This window comes from Oryx dammah, unplaced genomic scaffold (assembly GCF_014754425.2).
Source record: "Oryx dammah isolate SB20612 unplaced genomic scaffold, SCBI_Odam_1.1 HiC_scaffold_11, whole genome shotgun sequence".
Lineage (NCBI taxonomy): Eukaryota > Metazoa > Chordata > Mammalia > Artiodactyla > Bovidae > Oryx > Oryx dammah.
In genome coordinates, this window is record NW_024070195.1 from 37,628,349 (window position 1) to 37,643,532 (window position 15,184).

At 56.2% G+C, this 15,184-nt stretch overlaps 1 protein-coding gene across 1 annotated transcript; it reads left to right on the forward strand.

The window, feature by feature from the left end:
• Positions 1-1,640: 1,640 nt before the first annotated feature.
• KCNK17 (potassium two pore domain channel subfamily K member 17) lies at positions 1,641-14,883 on the forward strand. Its single transcript, XM_040249767.1, has 5 exons — positions 1,641-1,971; positions 5,541-5,655; positions 8,078-8,238; positions 8,681-8,855; positions 14,407-14,883. The coding sequence occupies exons 1-5, from the start codon at positions 1,693-1,695 to the stop codon at positions 14,700-14,702; spliced, it is 1,026 nt and encodes a 341-aa protein (XP_040105701.1). The 5' UTR covers positions 1,641-1,692; the 3' UTR covers positions 14,703-14,883.
• The last annotated feature ends 301 nt before the right edge of the window (positions 14,884-15,184 follow it).

Below are 15,184 nucleotides of genomic sequence, written 5' to 3' on the forward strand. Positions count from 1 at the left end.
CTGTACCTTATTTGATACGTGTGTGGGGCATCATCAGGCCCCCAGTGTGTCAGGCGCCGGGCCAGGCTCCAGGGCAGCAGCAGTGACGCTCTTGCCCCCCAGGTGGAAGGACTAGAGAAGCAGAGAGGCAACTCCGACCCAGTGACCAAAACCTCGTGGCACGGGCAGACCAAGACATGAGGCACGCCCGTGGGACCCGCTGCCCCAGGCAGGGACTCCGGGGTCATCATCATGCAAAGAGGATGCCTTCCTTCAGGAGGCTCCAGCTAGAGGGGTGGGCAGGCTGCCTCTAGGTCTGCCAGTTCCCCTTGCCTAGAGGTCTAGAGCTGTCCGTGAACAAGGCTTCAGCACTCCTGGGTGTCCCACCCACTTTCCTGAGTATGGCCTCCCTTGACTGCCTCATGGCACCCTTTGATCTCATTACCCCTTCTGGGCTCTTACAAGCCCTTCCAAACCCTCCCTGGGAAAACACCAGCCAGCTGATCCCAGGAGATTTCCAGGAAATGAGCTGTGAGGAGGCCCAGCCTCCACTGGGAATACCTCATGCAGCCTGGCCTCTCTCCTGCCAGATTGTGACACCTCTGGCCAGAAGGAGAAGAGATTTATACCAGTCCTTCCCAAGCCTGGGGCTTCCCAGGTGGGCGCACTAGTGGTGAAGAACCCACCTGCCACTGCAGGTAGATGTTAAGAGACATGGGTTCAGTCCCTGGGTCAGGAAGATCCCCTGGAGGAGGGCATGGCAACCCACTCCAGTATTCTTGCCTGGGGAATTCCAGGGACAGTGGAGCCTGGCGGGCTACATATAGTCCATAGGGTCACAAAGAGTCGGACACGACTGAAGTGACTTAGCACACACACACATATCAAAAGGCCCGAGCTCACCAAGGACTGCAAACTTCTCTCAGCAAGACAGACTGGGGCCCTCTGGACAGGACTGAGTTTAGACCGTGACACTGAGGAGGCTCTGGGTGGGACACCCAGGGAAGGATCTACATCAGCAAGACCAGGCTACACCCAGGACTTCCTGGCATGGAGGAGAAGCTGAGAAACTGGGAACCCCCAGGACTCTCTATACTGAATCCTTCCTCCATCCTGGGTGGAGGAGGGCATGGGGAAGGGGCCATCTTCAGAAGCAGGGAATGGACAAGCCCACTGGCAGAAACTCCTCTTGCCTGCCAAGTTCATGGGCAATTGGCGATAGATTGCTGGGATCTTGCATCCTTGGGTATATAAGGCAAGGATGGTGATGGGAGAGATCCAGAGAGGACTTGACAGGCAGCGGGTCCTTGGTGATAATGCCAGAGCCACAGGAAAATAAACTTGCCTGCCGCTTTCTCTTCCCCCTGAGTGCGGTCTACAGGAGTTCCTCCCACCGTTTGCTACAGACAGGACGCGGGGAGGCCCTGGGCAGGTCTTTCCCAGCGCCTGCGGTCACCAACAGTCCTCCCCTTCTCCCTGAGCTAGGCGTGCCTGGGGGTGGGCACTCCACACGCATTCGAGGCGGGGCCAGATGCCCACAGCTTGCCCTCTTTTTGTCCCGGGATTGGATCCCAGTGCGGAGTGGGGCAGGGCTGTCCCATTCCCCAGCATACACCTCCTCTGCTGAGAAAACGGGGCAGAGGCGCGCGTTGGCCAGAGAAGGGACCAGCCGAGCTCCTCCCTAGCCCTTCCTTTGCGCCTCGGCCCGGGTCCATGGCTCCCGACTCCGGCCTCTCCGCCTCTCCCGCTAAGTGCGGAGGGAGAGCCCGGGATGCGAGCGAGCGCGGGGTCCCGGGCTGCGCGGTGCCGGTGCCGAGCACATTGCTCCTGCTGCTCACCTACCTGACTTACCTGGTCCTGGGCACCTGCGTGTTCTGGGTGCTGGAGAGCCCCGCGGCGCACGATTCCAGCAAGAGATTCCAGCGCGACAAGTGGGCGCTGCTGCGGAACTTCACGTGTCTAGATGGCCCGGCTCTGGACTCGCTGATCCGGGTGAGGGGCGAGTCTGGGCGGCCAGGGCGCAGGGGGGGCTGGCTCAGCGGAGCGCACGGGCACGGGGCGAAAGGGCACGGCCCGGCTCCGGTCAGGGCACCGCCGGGAGCACTTCTCCGAAATAAAACGGAAGGCACGGACGCGCGTACGACTTGGGGCGCGCGTTGCAGGGTGGAGACCAGAGTCCTGGGCTAGATGGACCCCGATGCAAAGACCCCGGCTCCGGCGAGAGAAATGTGCAGCGCGGCGCCGTGAGCCCAGGGTTCGGGGGAGGAGAGGGCGGGACTCTCCAGATCGGGACCCTCCCTGTCTGGAGAGTTGCGTGGCGCACGCATCCAAATCTCGGGGTGAAGGCGATAGGGGGCGCACGGACGGGGTCCAGGGCTGGTGGGGCCCGACCGGGTCCGGGCAGCGTTAGGACAGAGCGCGCTGCTCAGATTGTGAGAAGGCGGGAGGGGTCCACCTGGGAACTCAGGGCTCTGTGTCGGGTCGGACAGCAGGCGAACGGCGAAGGGGCACCCATGGCCCCTTCCACTGGAGACCCACGTGCGAATTTGAGACCTGGGGGCGGAGACAGCAGAGGGCGCTGGTCTGGTCTGACGATGAGCGAGCCGGCAGCAAGATCGTTGGAGGCTGGCAGGAAAGTAGGTGCAGAGCGCTCTTGTCCCCGTTGCCACACACACACACACACACACACACACAACGCCCCATGGGGCCGAGGTGCAGGAGCCAGGGGCCCGGGGATTTGAGGTGCGCAAAAAGAGAGCAGCAGACACAGGGACGTTCGGTGGCTGAACCCAGGCTTCTCCGAGTCTGAGGGCACGCAGCGAGGGCCCGGAGGGTCTGCAGGGGTCGGCGGGTGGGAGGATGCAGAGGTCGTGGAGGGCAGAGACTGCTGAGGGGTGGGGGAAGACTCAGCGGGGCGAGGGGAGGGGGGCAAGCGTGGGGGGGGGTTCTTCCAGGCCTCACGATGAATTAAGGTCTCCTTCGACCCTGGGCTGGACGGAGAGCTGCTCCGATCTGACGCAAGCTTCCATCTCTGGGTCCCTGGCTTGGTCCATGAGCACAGACAGCTGCACCCCTAGCCAGACGTCCCCGCACTGCAATCCGGGTGCCTTTTCTGGCAAGGAAAGCAGGGCCTCTGTCCCAGAGTTGCCAGCCCAAAGCTGGTCCCCAGAAGGTAGCAGGGAAGTGTATCTGGTGGCAAGGGACAAGGGCACTGGAGCGGAGGTGAAGTCCTGAGCCCTGGGACTGGGCGGATGTGTCAGGCCTGGAACCCAGCAGAGGAAGGACTATCTCTGCTAAGAATCTCAGGTGACACCTCCACCCACTATCTCCAAACTACAAATACAGACGGCGTAGTCCCTTGAAAATGTGGCAAACTTCAATTACGAGAAGCCTGGCCCCCCAAAATGTGACAGTGACAGCAATGGGAATGATAGGAAATATGTCTATGTGGTGCTTACTGTGTGTCAGGCGCTGTTCCTAGTGTGTAAGCTCGCTCCAGCCCCACCTGTCCCACAGGTAGACACCATTATTATCATGCCCATTGTAGAGATGGAGAAACTGAGGCTCAGAGAGATTACATACAAAGGCACGGCTTCATAGTCAGGGCGCTGGGGCTCTCAACCAGCATGAGGACTGACTGCCTCAGTGCAAAATGCATACGGGGGTGCTTCCCAAGTCTCCTGGTAGAGCTCTCATCTCTTCCCCTCCACCCACCTCCTGCTCACCTCCACTTCACCTCCTTCCTCAGCCCCCTGTGGCTTCTCAACCATCCCCAGGAATACAGATGTGGTGTCTCCAACCCAGATCTCCCCAATGAGGGCAGACATGTTCATGTAACTTCCTATTGTTGTCTTCCAGTTGCTAAGCTGTGTCCAACTCTTTGTGACCCCGTGGACTGGAGCATGCCAGGCTTCCCTGTCCCTCACCATCTCCCAGAGTTTACCCAAGTTCATGTCCATTGAGTTGGGGATGCTATTCAACCATCTCATCCTCTCCCGCCCCCTTCTCCTCTTGCACCTTCCTAGCAGCCCTCAAATTCCCCCGGGCCAAGAGTAAGCAGCTCTGCTCTTCCCTGCTCTGAATCTCTGTCCCCGCATCCACACACCTTCGGAGTGCTCTTAGATGCGGCCCTCACTACCCGCACCAAATAAGGCCAGAGCCCTGGGCTTCTGAGTACCTCCTCTCTGTGCCTCCTGGACACTCCGTGCCGGGATGCAGGCCAGGCCCTCTCCATCACCCACCCCTGCAGGACTCTCTCCTCTCCGGATCTGCCAGCATCTTCTGTGCTGCCAGCTGCTATGGAGCACACATACCGGAGCTTGCTCCCCTTTACTCAGTGACCTTGGGCGAGGCCTGCCACTCCATCCCCAGCCTGGCAGAGCCAAGCACGGCCTGGCTGCCAACTACCTTTCAGTCTCCCTAGTCTATAGCCCAGACCCAGTCCTCCCTTCCAGCCTTTGCTCCTGTGGTCCTATTTCCCTAAATGTCCTTCTACCAGGAACAATCCTAGCTAACCCTCTAGGAAGGCCCAACCAAAACGTCAGCCTCAGCTGCCTTCTCACATTTATACAGAATGCTGGACTTGATGACACACATTCTTTAAAGTATATATGGAGGCAAAATAAGCACATTTCAGAAAATCGAGAATCATGGGGGAAAACACACATAATTCTTAATAAAACTGTATTTTGTACTTTGGTACGTTAAAGAAAAACAGTCACCCTCTCCTTGAAGTCTTCTGCCCCTACCCCCATCAGAATGCACACCCTTCCTATCCCGTATTTCTACAGCATTATATTCATAATAATGATAATGATAGCAGTTGCTGACCTTAACCGTGTTCCAGGTACTCTTCTAAGACTTTACACCTAATAACTCATTAAACCTCAACAACTCTATGAAGTGGGTGCTATTAGTATTCCCGTTTTACAGAGAAAGAGACCGAGGCACAGAGAAGTTGGCTGTCTTTCCCAGAATCAGGTAGCTGCACTGTTTCGGTGCCTAAAGCTTCATGGACGACACTGTATCAAAGTTAGTTGAGTTTGGGGACTTCACTGGCAATCCAGTGGTTATGACTGCATTTCCAATTCAGGGGGACAATTCCTGATCAGGGAGCTAAGATTCCACATGTTGATTGACATGGCCAAAAATATAGATAGATAATTTAAAAATTAAAACAAACAAAGTTAAGTTTGGCTTTGTCCCACTGAAAACTGAGGTCATGTCTCTTTCATCTTCAGCTCCCCTGATACCTCACATACAGGTCCTGACCAGGGCTTGTTGCAAGAATGAGAGTGAACAGGAGAGAAAACAAATGGAGTTCTCCCAGCCAGTGCAATACCCGGGGCTGATCTGGGCTCCAGGGTAGACAGGGGAAGAAGCTGGCCCCATGCTCCCTGCCCTGGGGAGGCCTTGGTTGGACAGGAAGAGACTCCTTCCCCCAGACAGGCTGGGATCAGAGTGGTTACAAGGACGGTCGTGTGTGTGTATGTGTGTGTGTGTTTGGGTGCAGGGCCCCATTGCCCCAGAGAGCCTGGTGGTCACTACAGCCTCTCCCCCAGGGCATCATTGAGGCATACAAAAATGGGGACATCGTCCTTGGCAACACCACCAGCATGGGACGCTGGGAGTTCGTGGGCTCCTTCTTCTTCTCCGTGTCCACCATCACCACCATCGGTAAGAGAAGGATGGGGTCAGGGAGGCGTGCTGGGGAGGGTGGCCTCGCCTGAGAGACCGGGGACCAGCTACTTTCGGAGGCATTACTAGGACCTCAAGCACAGTCAGGCCGAGCAGCCTGGACACCGCCTGGGAGCAGAACCTTGGTCTTATGGAAGATGTGCCGAATCAGCTCCTGCCCTCCACCCAGGTTCCTGGAAAGTTTGTGAGGTGCTGCCCTGGGGATTTCTGCTACACAACATTTCAGGAGGCAGAGGGTCCCCTGTGTAGTGGTAAAGACCCCTCTGGACATTCTAGGGGTCCTGGTCTGCTCAGTCAAGCCCACCTACACAGCCTGGAAGGGCGGCAGGACGGGGTGCGGGAGAATAGGAGGAACGTGGGAAGGAAGGAGGGACAGAACCCTCTGTCTCAGCCTTGGGCGAGGTGGCCACTGCCAGAGGCCTCCCCCCAGCTCACTAAGGCACCTCCTCACCCCCATCACCATCCTCCCCAACACACAGGGACACCCGAATAGTTCTCACTCCTGTTCCTCTGGCCCCGTCCTCAGGAGAGGAGAGGCGAAACTTGTCCTTGGAGGGTGTCTGGGGGCTGTTGTTTGGAGAACAGTGGCCTAGACCACGCCAACTTTATACCCAGGAAATAACTCAGTGGGGCTGCCCCATCAACCAGCCCAGCCGCTCCGCCCCGGCGCTGGCATGACACCATACTCACCACCAGGTGGCAGGCTGACCCCACTGGTGGCTACCACTACCTCCTCCAGCCACGACGCTAGCCCCAGGAACCAGGATCCCAGCCACCCGCTATTCCTACCCCGCCCCACCCCACCCCCTGCCGCCCCTTCCTCCCCAGAGTGGAGCTAAGCAGAAGCACCCAGAGGACTCTCTCAGTTCAGTCTCTCAGTCATGTCCAACTCTTTGTGACCCCTTGAATCGCAGCACTCCAGGCCTCCCTGTCCATCACCATGTCCCGGAGTTCACTCAGACTCAAGTCCATCGAGTCGGTGATGTCATCCAGCCATCTCATCCTCTGTCATCCCCTTCTCCTGCCCCCAATCCCTCCCAGCATCAGAGTCTTTTCCAATGAACCAGCTCTTCGCATGAGGTGGCCAAAGTACTGGAGTTTCAGCTTTAGCATCATTCCTTCCAAAGAACACCCAGGGCTGATCTCCTTTAGAATGGACTGGTTAGATCTCCTTGCAGTCCAAGGGACTCTCAAGAGTCTTCTCCAACACCACAGTTCAAAAGCATCAATTCTTCGGCGCTCGACTTAATCTTCACAGTCCAACTCTCACATCCATACCTGACCACTGGAAAAACCATAGCCTTGAGTAGACGGACCTTTGTTGGCAAAGTATTGTCTCTGCTTTTGAATATACTGTCTAGGTTGGTCATAACTTTCCTTCCAAGGAGTAAGTGTCTTCTAATTTCATGGCTGCAGTCACTATCTGCAGTGATTTTGGAGCCCAAAAAGATAAAGTTTGACACTGTTTCCACTGTTTCCCCATCTATTTCCCATGAAGTGATGACACCAGATGCCATGATCTTTGTTTTCTGAATGTTGAGCTTTAAGCCAACTTTTTCACTCTCCTCTTTCACTTTCGACTCTATCTGGCTTTAAATTAGACAATACTTCTTGGAAGCAGATCTCAGGCTACCTGGGGACTTGTGTAGTCCTCCACCGTGAAGCAAGCATGCTTGGGAGGCCCCTTGATTCCATGGGCCCCAGAAGGATGAGGCAGGATGGTGTTTATTCATCCTTAAACCCCAGTGGTCTAGCATAAGCCTGGCATACTGTGGGCACTCAACAAATGCCGACACGTTAATAAATTCCAAAATACCCATTCCACCAGCATTCCCTGAGCTCCAGAGCAGGAGGGGGTGCTTATGTAGTCACTGTGGTCCAGGCCTCCCGGGTGTGCAGGGCGCCCTCATCTCTGAGCCCCACACCCCCACACCCCTTGCCGCAGGCCCACCTGATTCAGAAGTTCGCAGCCTCTCTGCCCAGCTCTACCATCCCCAACGTGGACTCTGTCCCTCTCCCTTCTCTCCGCATGGTATAGCCCTAAAACTGTCTGGGCCAGCTCTGAGGGGGAGGAGGGCCCTGGGGTTCAGCATCCTTCTGTCCCCCTCCCACGTCCCTCTGCCCGCCCAGGGAGGGAAGAAGCGAACGGAGAACAAACGGGATTCTCACGTTTTATGGTGCAAACACCGTCCCTCCTAGAGCTTTGGTCTTCCAGTCTGCAGGTCTGGGGCATGACATCCATGGGAAGGGAGGCTAAGGCCGGGCTGAGGGAAGGATGTGTCGGGCCCTGCACGGTGCCCGGGAAGGGCACCCCAGCTGCCGCGTGCCATCCATAGCAATGGTAGAATCAGGGCCCCTGAGGATGGAAAGGCTCCCTGAAGTGTCCCCTTTCTGCCCTCAGGCTACGGGAACCTGAGCCCCCGCACGATGGCCGCCCGGCTCTTCTGCATCTTCTTTGCTCTCGTGGGGATCCCGCTCAACCTCGTGGTGCTCAACCGCCTGGGGCACTGCATGCAGCAGGGAGTATACCGCTGTGCCCGCAGGCTGGGGGGCGCCTGGAAGGTGAGGGGGCCGTGGGGGCCGCTACCGCCGCCTGGAGGGAGAGTCTCTGGTAGAAAAGCATGGATGCTGGCAGTCAGTGGTGCCCCAGGGGTGGGTCACTGGTGGAAGCAGAAGGTCTTTCTGGAAATCAGGGTTCCTGGTGGGAGTGCCCCGGCCCCGGGGGGCCCCCCCCCCCCCCCGGGGGGGGTCTTCTGTAACAAAGGGGCATCAGTGGGGAGACATAGGAAAGGCACGAGGCAGCCAAGCCCTTTTCAGAAGCCCGGAGAACACGCACTGGTGGAGAAGCCCCAAAGGCACCTGCCTCCTTACCCAGGGGAGTGCTAGGCCTGTCTGCAGCTCAGCACCCCCCAGGCTGTCTGCCTGACCCCACCGCACCGTCCCACGGCTGCACATGTCGGGCAGAACTAGCCTCACAGGGGCTGGGCGCCGTGTGCACCCACAGGACCCGGCCAGGGCCCGGTGGCTGGCGGGCTCCAGCGCCCTCCTGCCGGGTCTCCTGCTTTTCCTGCTCTTGCCGCCGCTGCTCTTCAACCACATGGAAGGCTGGACCTACGTGGACGGCTTGTACTTCTCCTTCGTCACCCTCAGCACCGTGGGCTTCGGCGACTACGTGATTGGTGAGATGCGAGGGGCACCCTGCACGCATCTGCTCGCAGTCCGCATCCCAGGGTATCTGCTGCGTGCCCAGCCCCATGGGGTTTGGGGACCCAAGTCCAGAGCACACAGGCTTAGTTTGGCTGGTTCAACCTGCCTTTGTGGTGTGATGAGGTTAAGGCCGGTGAGCTAAAAGCGACAGCTGGAGTTTGAACCCAGTGCCTCAGGCTGTTAGCCATGTTTCTAGTCATTCCGAGGAACCTGAGGATCCCACAGGGTCCCCTATTATTTTTAAAGCTTATCAGAAAAAGGGGGGCTCTGAGTCCCCCCCCGCCATCCATCTTTGGCCAGGGCCTCTCTCGTTCACCTCTCCCACACTTCACCCTGCCCCACAAAATGCCAACTTCTTACTGTCCCTGGGTTGAGGGCCACGTTGCCCCCATCACAGTGCAGGGGTATCTGGCAGGAGAGCCTGGGAGCATCAGAAAACCCCAGCCTCTTGCAGCTCCCAGTCAGCCTCCAAACTCTTGTGTGTTAGCAAGAAAGGGCTGTGTGGTCCAGAGTGTCCAGGGTGGGGTTTATTCAACGATCATCACTCATCGGGGGCAAGGTAAGGGCCCAGGAGCAACTGTCCTCTCAGAACAGAGCCGGTGGGTGCCCAGCAGGGGGCAGCAGAGGGGCATTCTGTGGGCGCAGGGGCAGCCCCATTTCCCTTCACTCCCTGCCCCTAAAGGGCCACCAAATGAGCAGTGGCCCCCGGCACCACCACGCTCAGGCCTCAGGCGGGCTTTGTGCCCCCACTCGCATCGCTGATCCTAAACCGGGGAGGAGTACCTTCTCTCCTTCAGAGAAAGACACAACCCAGCCTGGAATACGGAAATGAGGTCCCAGGACTTCCTTGGGGGCCCAGTGGCTAGACTCCGTGCTCTCAGTGCCAGGGGCCGCGGTTTCATCTAGTTCTGGTCAGGGAACTAGATCCCGCGTGCCACAGCTAAGACTCGGTGCAGCCAAATAAGTAAATAAATTTAATAAAAGAAGAAATGAGGTCCTACCAAAGTAACAAAGAGCTAGCCCATTAAGAGTAATGATTGTCACTGCATTTTACTGAGGAGGAAGATGACGCTCAGAGAGGCCAAGTCATTTGCCTGCGATCACACAGCTAGTAGGACACGAATTCTGATCTGTTTGCCTCCAAGAACTCTTACCCTTTCCAGACGGCCTCCCATAACCCCCGTCTGGGCCACAGTGTTCTTGTCTGTAAAACAAGGGGCTGGGCCGGGTGATGGCCAGCTCCTTCTGGCCTGTGTTCGGGGCCTGCTTCCCTGCACCTCTCCATCCCCAGGGTCCGGTGTCGGGGCCTCATACTGCCCCTTCCAGATGTCCCCCATCCTGGAAGGGACACTGTTGCTCTGGAAGGAAGTCTTTAGGATGGTTTCCTCCAAGTGAGTCATGCTTCCACTCCTGGCCCCAGAGGAAAAATTTGTCTGAGGAGAGGTGACGCCAGTGTCCCCAAGGCCTCATCTGCCCCCCAAACACACACACGTGCAGCTCAGAGAATGAGTTCTGGATCTGTCCTCTCCTCTCTGTTCCCACTGCCGTTTCCCTAGTCTAGGCAGGGCCATTGCATATGGCTGGTTGCACAGGTTGGGCACTGCACAACCCTAGGTGGTTGCCATTCACAGAGAGCACAATGAGAAGGCACCCATGGACTGGTACAACCACTGTCCTTGTGCCCCTTTGGCTCTTATGACCATTAAAAATTACAAGTTCTGGAGCTTCCCTGGCTGTCCAGTGGTGAAGACTCTGTGCTTCCCATGTGGAGGCCTTAGTTCGATCCCCACTTGGGGAACTAAGATCCCACATGCCATGGGGGCCAACCAAAAAAAAAATTCACGCCACCTGCCCAGCTCCTCTGAAAACCTCAGGGCTTTCCTGTAGTCGTTCTGGCCCCCTCCCACCAACTCTCCCCACTTCCCCAGGGCTCAAAAGATGAAACTCAGAACTTGCCCCAGTTTTAAACCCACAAGTCCCTGTTCTCTGAGGGTGCCCAGAGCAAAAAGCGGGGAAGAGAAACGGGAATGGGACCCCTAACTACACTGACCTCTAGGGCTCCAGACGTCGGTCCTAGGTGGGAAGAGCTGACAGTAGGCTCCTTAGAAGCATGTCTGGACAAACCTCTGTGAGTTGTTAGGATGCTCTGTGAGGCTGTCCCGAGGCCCCATGGTCCCCTGAGGGAAGGCAGGGCCAGGGGAAGGGGGCAGGCATCTCTAGACATGGCACCCTGGAAAGAGGAGACAAGGTCACTGCCACCACGGAGGGAGCAGGGGCTTGGGAGGTGGGCAGCGACCTCCACACAGCCATCTCTGCAGGAGCGAGGAGGGCTGATCAGAGGGTCCCTGCTGCCCTGTGAGCCACCCTATGGGGACTGACAGGGCAGGGAGGCTGGTGTGTGGGGTGCAGGCCCCCCAGAGCCCCCTTCCACCACATGCTCTGACTGAGAAGGCCCAGTATGAACCCATGAGGGCCCTTTAAGTCCACAGGGGTGCTGGGCAGACCACGCCCATGGAGCAGCAATGGGCAGCTCTGTCCCCTGCACCACACACTTTTCCTTTTGCAGCCGTCTCAGCGCCTCATGACAAGTGACCACACGTGCCCTCATTTGCCCTCTCTGTGAGAACACACAGCTCTGGCTTGAGGCTACTGCAACTGGACTGGTCAGAAGAGTATTTCCTGGGCAACCACGTCCAGTGGAGAAGTGGGGAGCTCAGAGTGGAGAGGGAGGCAGGGCCTGGTCACATAGAGAGCCCTCTCAGGCTGAGTCATGAATTTTGGACTCTGTCCTAAGACTACAGGAAAGTTCTGAAGGTTTTCAGAGGAGCTGGGTAGGTGACATGATAGTACTTGTAATTCTTAAAGGTCATAGAGCCTGGTGGAGACAAGGACAGAAGCCATACCAGTTCCACGAGCACATCTTCCCTGTGCTGTGTGTGAATGGCAACCCTTTAGGGTTGTGCAGTGTCCAGCCTGCACAACCAGCCCCCCGCTGCCTCATCGACAGCCCCAGAGAGGAGAAAGAAGTTGATGAAAGTCATAGTGCAAGCAAGCCAAGGACAGGTCTAGGATAGACTCCCAAGCTAGGGGGATCCTCATATGCACATGTTCTGGAATCTGCCATAGCTGAGAGGGAACAATCCACCTTCACCTCTTCCCTGTGTCTCTCAGCCCTCCTTGTCCCCTAGGGACAGGGTCAAACCCCTTTCTCAGATGGGAATGCTGAGGTCCACCACCTGGACTCTGGGCCTCCACGGTCCCATGTCAGCAGCCACAGGGGTGTCGTCTTCAGAGCCGTTCCTCCTGCGCACATGCCGCGGTCAGAGCAGCCCCCAGGCCCCTGCCGCTTGCTCCTCCTTGGCCCTGCAGCCAGCCCCATGGCCCCCAGTTGCATTTGCAACTCCGTTGAGCGCCTTGCCAGCTGCCAGGTCTCCTGCTGCTTACGATTTTGGCTAAAGAAAAAATGAAATAAGAAGGGAGGAGAACACCTCCTCCCCTCCATTGACAGGAGCAAGCCAAGCCGACGGGTCCCCGGGGGCAGAGAGCTGGCTCACAGCTGCTCTCATCTGGGACCGCCAGCGGAATCGTGGCCTGCTAACCCAATCAGCATAATCCAATCCAGGCTGCTGCCAGGTGGTGATGTCAGGTCGACGGCTGTGCGCTCATCCCCCAGCCAGGACCCAGGAGATCGGTCCAGGCTGGGGAAGACAGCGAGGATCGGTGGTGTTGGGGCCAGCAGGACAGAACAGGAAGTGGACAGAGAGGTGGGTAGTATAGAGATCGGAGACAGAAGAGGTCAGAGAAATAAAAGGCCAGGTCTCTGCCCTTTGAGCAATCTTATTCTGATGAGGGAGATAAGACAGACCCCCGGGACAGAGGGAAGAACTAAGTTCTGAGCAGCCTCTTATATATATAGTTTTATTTATTTTTAAATTTATTTTTGGCTGTGCTGGGTCTCCGTTGCTGTGAGGCTACACTCTAGTTGCTGTGCGGGCTTCTCATTTCGGTGGCCTCTCTTGTTGCTGAGCACAGGCTCTAGGGCGCTTGGGCTTCAGCAGTTTCAGTTCCCAGACTCCAGAGCACAGGCTCAGTAATTGCGGTGCTCGGGCTTCGTTGCTCTGCAGCATGTGGCATCTTCCCAGACCCAGGAGTGAACCCTCATCTCCTGCTTTGGCAGGCGGATTCTTTACCACTGAGCCAACAGGGAAGCCTTGGAGCAGGCTCTTGACATGACCTACCTAAGCCTCACAGGCAGCTCCATCTGTTTCCTCCTTCAGTCGTCCCTTATCCAGTCCCGATCTGTGGGGCTCCAAAGGTGAGAAAACCAGTCACCTGGCTACAGATCTTACATGCCAGGCACCATTCTGAGCACCTTGCGATATGAACCATATGATAATCACAACAGTCCTAGAAAGTGGACCCTCTTATTGTCCCCATTTTATAGATGAGGAAGCTGAGGCCCAGAGAGAGTAAGTAACTTACCTAGCTGAAGCACAAGGGCTGTGAGAGAGGGTAACACAGAGGCTCAGTCTAGTCTCTATGCTGGGATCTGAAGGGTGAGGAAATGAAGAGCATTCTGAACTGCGAGGACAGCGAGTGCAAAAGCCCTGGGGCAGGAAGGTTGATAGATGGAGAAATAGGGGAAGGACCAGAGTGACCAGAGCACAGTGCTCAAGGGGGAGAGACGTGCAAATCCAGTCTGGAGAAGTAGATGGTGGGCACTGGGATGAGAATGTAGGACCTGTCTAAAAGCCAATGAAGTCACTTAGTCATGTCCGACTCTTTGCGACCCCATGGACTGTAGCCCACCAGGCTCCTCTGTCCATGGAATTTTTCAGGCAAGAGTACTGGAGTGGATTGCCATTTCCTTCTCCAGGGGATCTTCCTGACCCAGAGATCAAACCCAGTTCGCCTGTATTGCAGGCAGACGCTTTACCGTCTGAGCCACCAGGGAATCCCAAGGAGAAATTATTGTCCCCATTTCACAGGCAAAGGACATTCAGGCAGATGACAGTCACACAGCTACTGAGAACTGAGCCCGGATACAAACCCCAGCAGTTCCATTTCTTCTTCCTAAAGCTGCTGGCAAGCTGCCTTTCCTTTGAGAAAACCAAACATAGAAACAGGCAAACCACAGAGCAGGTCTTACACACTCTTGGAGGATTTCCTATGACACAGTTTCTGATTCAGTGATCTGGAATGGAATCCAGACCATTCGCACTTCTAACAAACCCCCAGGCGATGCTGATGGTGCTGGTCCACAGGCCCCACTTTGAGAACCACTGGGATAGAGTATAAGCAGAGTCCTTCAGAAAGACAAAGGGGAATTTTAGGGTCAAAACTCTAGGAGTTAATCCAGGGAGGCTTCCTAGAATCCTAGGGAGGTGATCTCAACAATCTCAAACCAGTTTGGACCTCCCACGTTCTGCTTATACACACAAAGCCATGTGTGTCTGTTTCTGTTTGGGGAACTTGGCCCTGACTTTCCCAGGTCTGCATCCTCTGACCATGCTTCTCCCTCAGGAATGAACCCCTCCCGGAATTACCCTCTGTGGTACCAGAACACAGTGTCACTGTGGATCCTCTTTGGGATGGCATGGCTGGCCTTGATCATCAAACTGATCCTCTCCTTACTGGAGGCTCCACGAGAATCATACTCCTGCTATCCTCAGAGGTCCAAGGGGAACTTCAAGCCCCGAAGCTGGAGGCAGGCTCTGGATGAAGAGGCAGGACCCCACTCCCCACAGCCAAGCTGCTCTCCAGAGGGACAGCACCCAGAACCTTCTACTCAAATCTCATGCTGCGGAAAGGACAGCTAGCTATATTCCAGCATTTGTTCCACTTTCTTCTTCAGCAAGAAGATTATTGATTTTAAGCTCAGCATAAGACCACTTAGACTAAAGTTTACAGTTTTTGGTCTTCCCTTGAAGCTAGGTGCAGCTATATGATTAAATTTTATCCAGTAGGATATACAGAGAGGTGGCTCAGACGGTAAAGCGTCTGTCTACGATGCGGGAGCCCCGGGTTCGATCCCTGGGTTGGGAAGATCCCTTGGAGAAGGAAATGGCAATCCACTCCAGTACTATTGCCTGGAAAATCCAATGGACTGAGGAACCTGGTAGGCTACAGTCCATGGGGTTGCAAAGAGTCGGACACGACTGAGCGAATTCACATTCACGATCACATTCACATTCAATCTGTGTGACTTACGGATGTGACTTACAGTCTATAGAGGGTACTCCTCTTTACCACCCCCTTCTAGCTGGCTGCAGTGGTGGCTGGAGCTCTGTTGCACCATGAG

Excerpts from the sequence above, each read along its gene's own strand:
- KCNK17 (XM_040249767.1), top strand. The coding sequence starts at position 1,693 with ATGGCTCCCGACTCCGGCCTCTCCGCCTCTCCCGCTAAGTGCGGAGGG. Across the intron at positions 1,972-5,540 it reads CTCTGGACTCGCTGATCCGG|GGCATCATTGAGGCATACAA; the intron begins GTGAGGGGCGAG and ends CCTCTCCCCCAG. Across the intron at positions 8,856-14,406 it reads CTTCGGCGACTACGTGATTG|GAATGAACCCCTCCCGGAAT; the intron begins GTGAGATGCGAG and ends CTTCTCCCTCAG.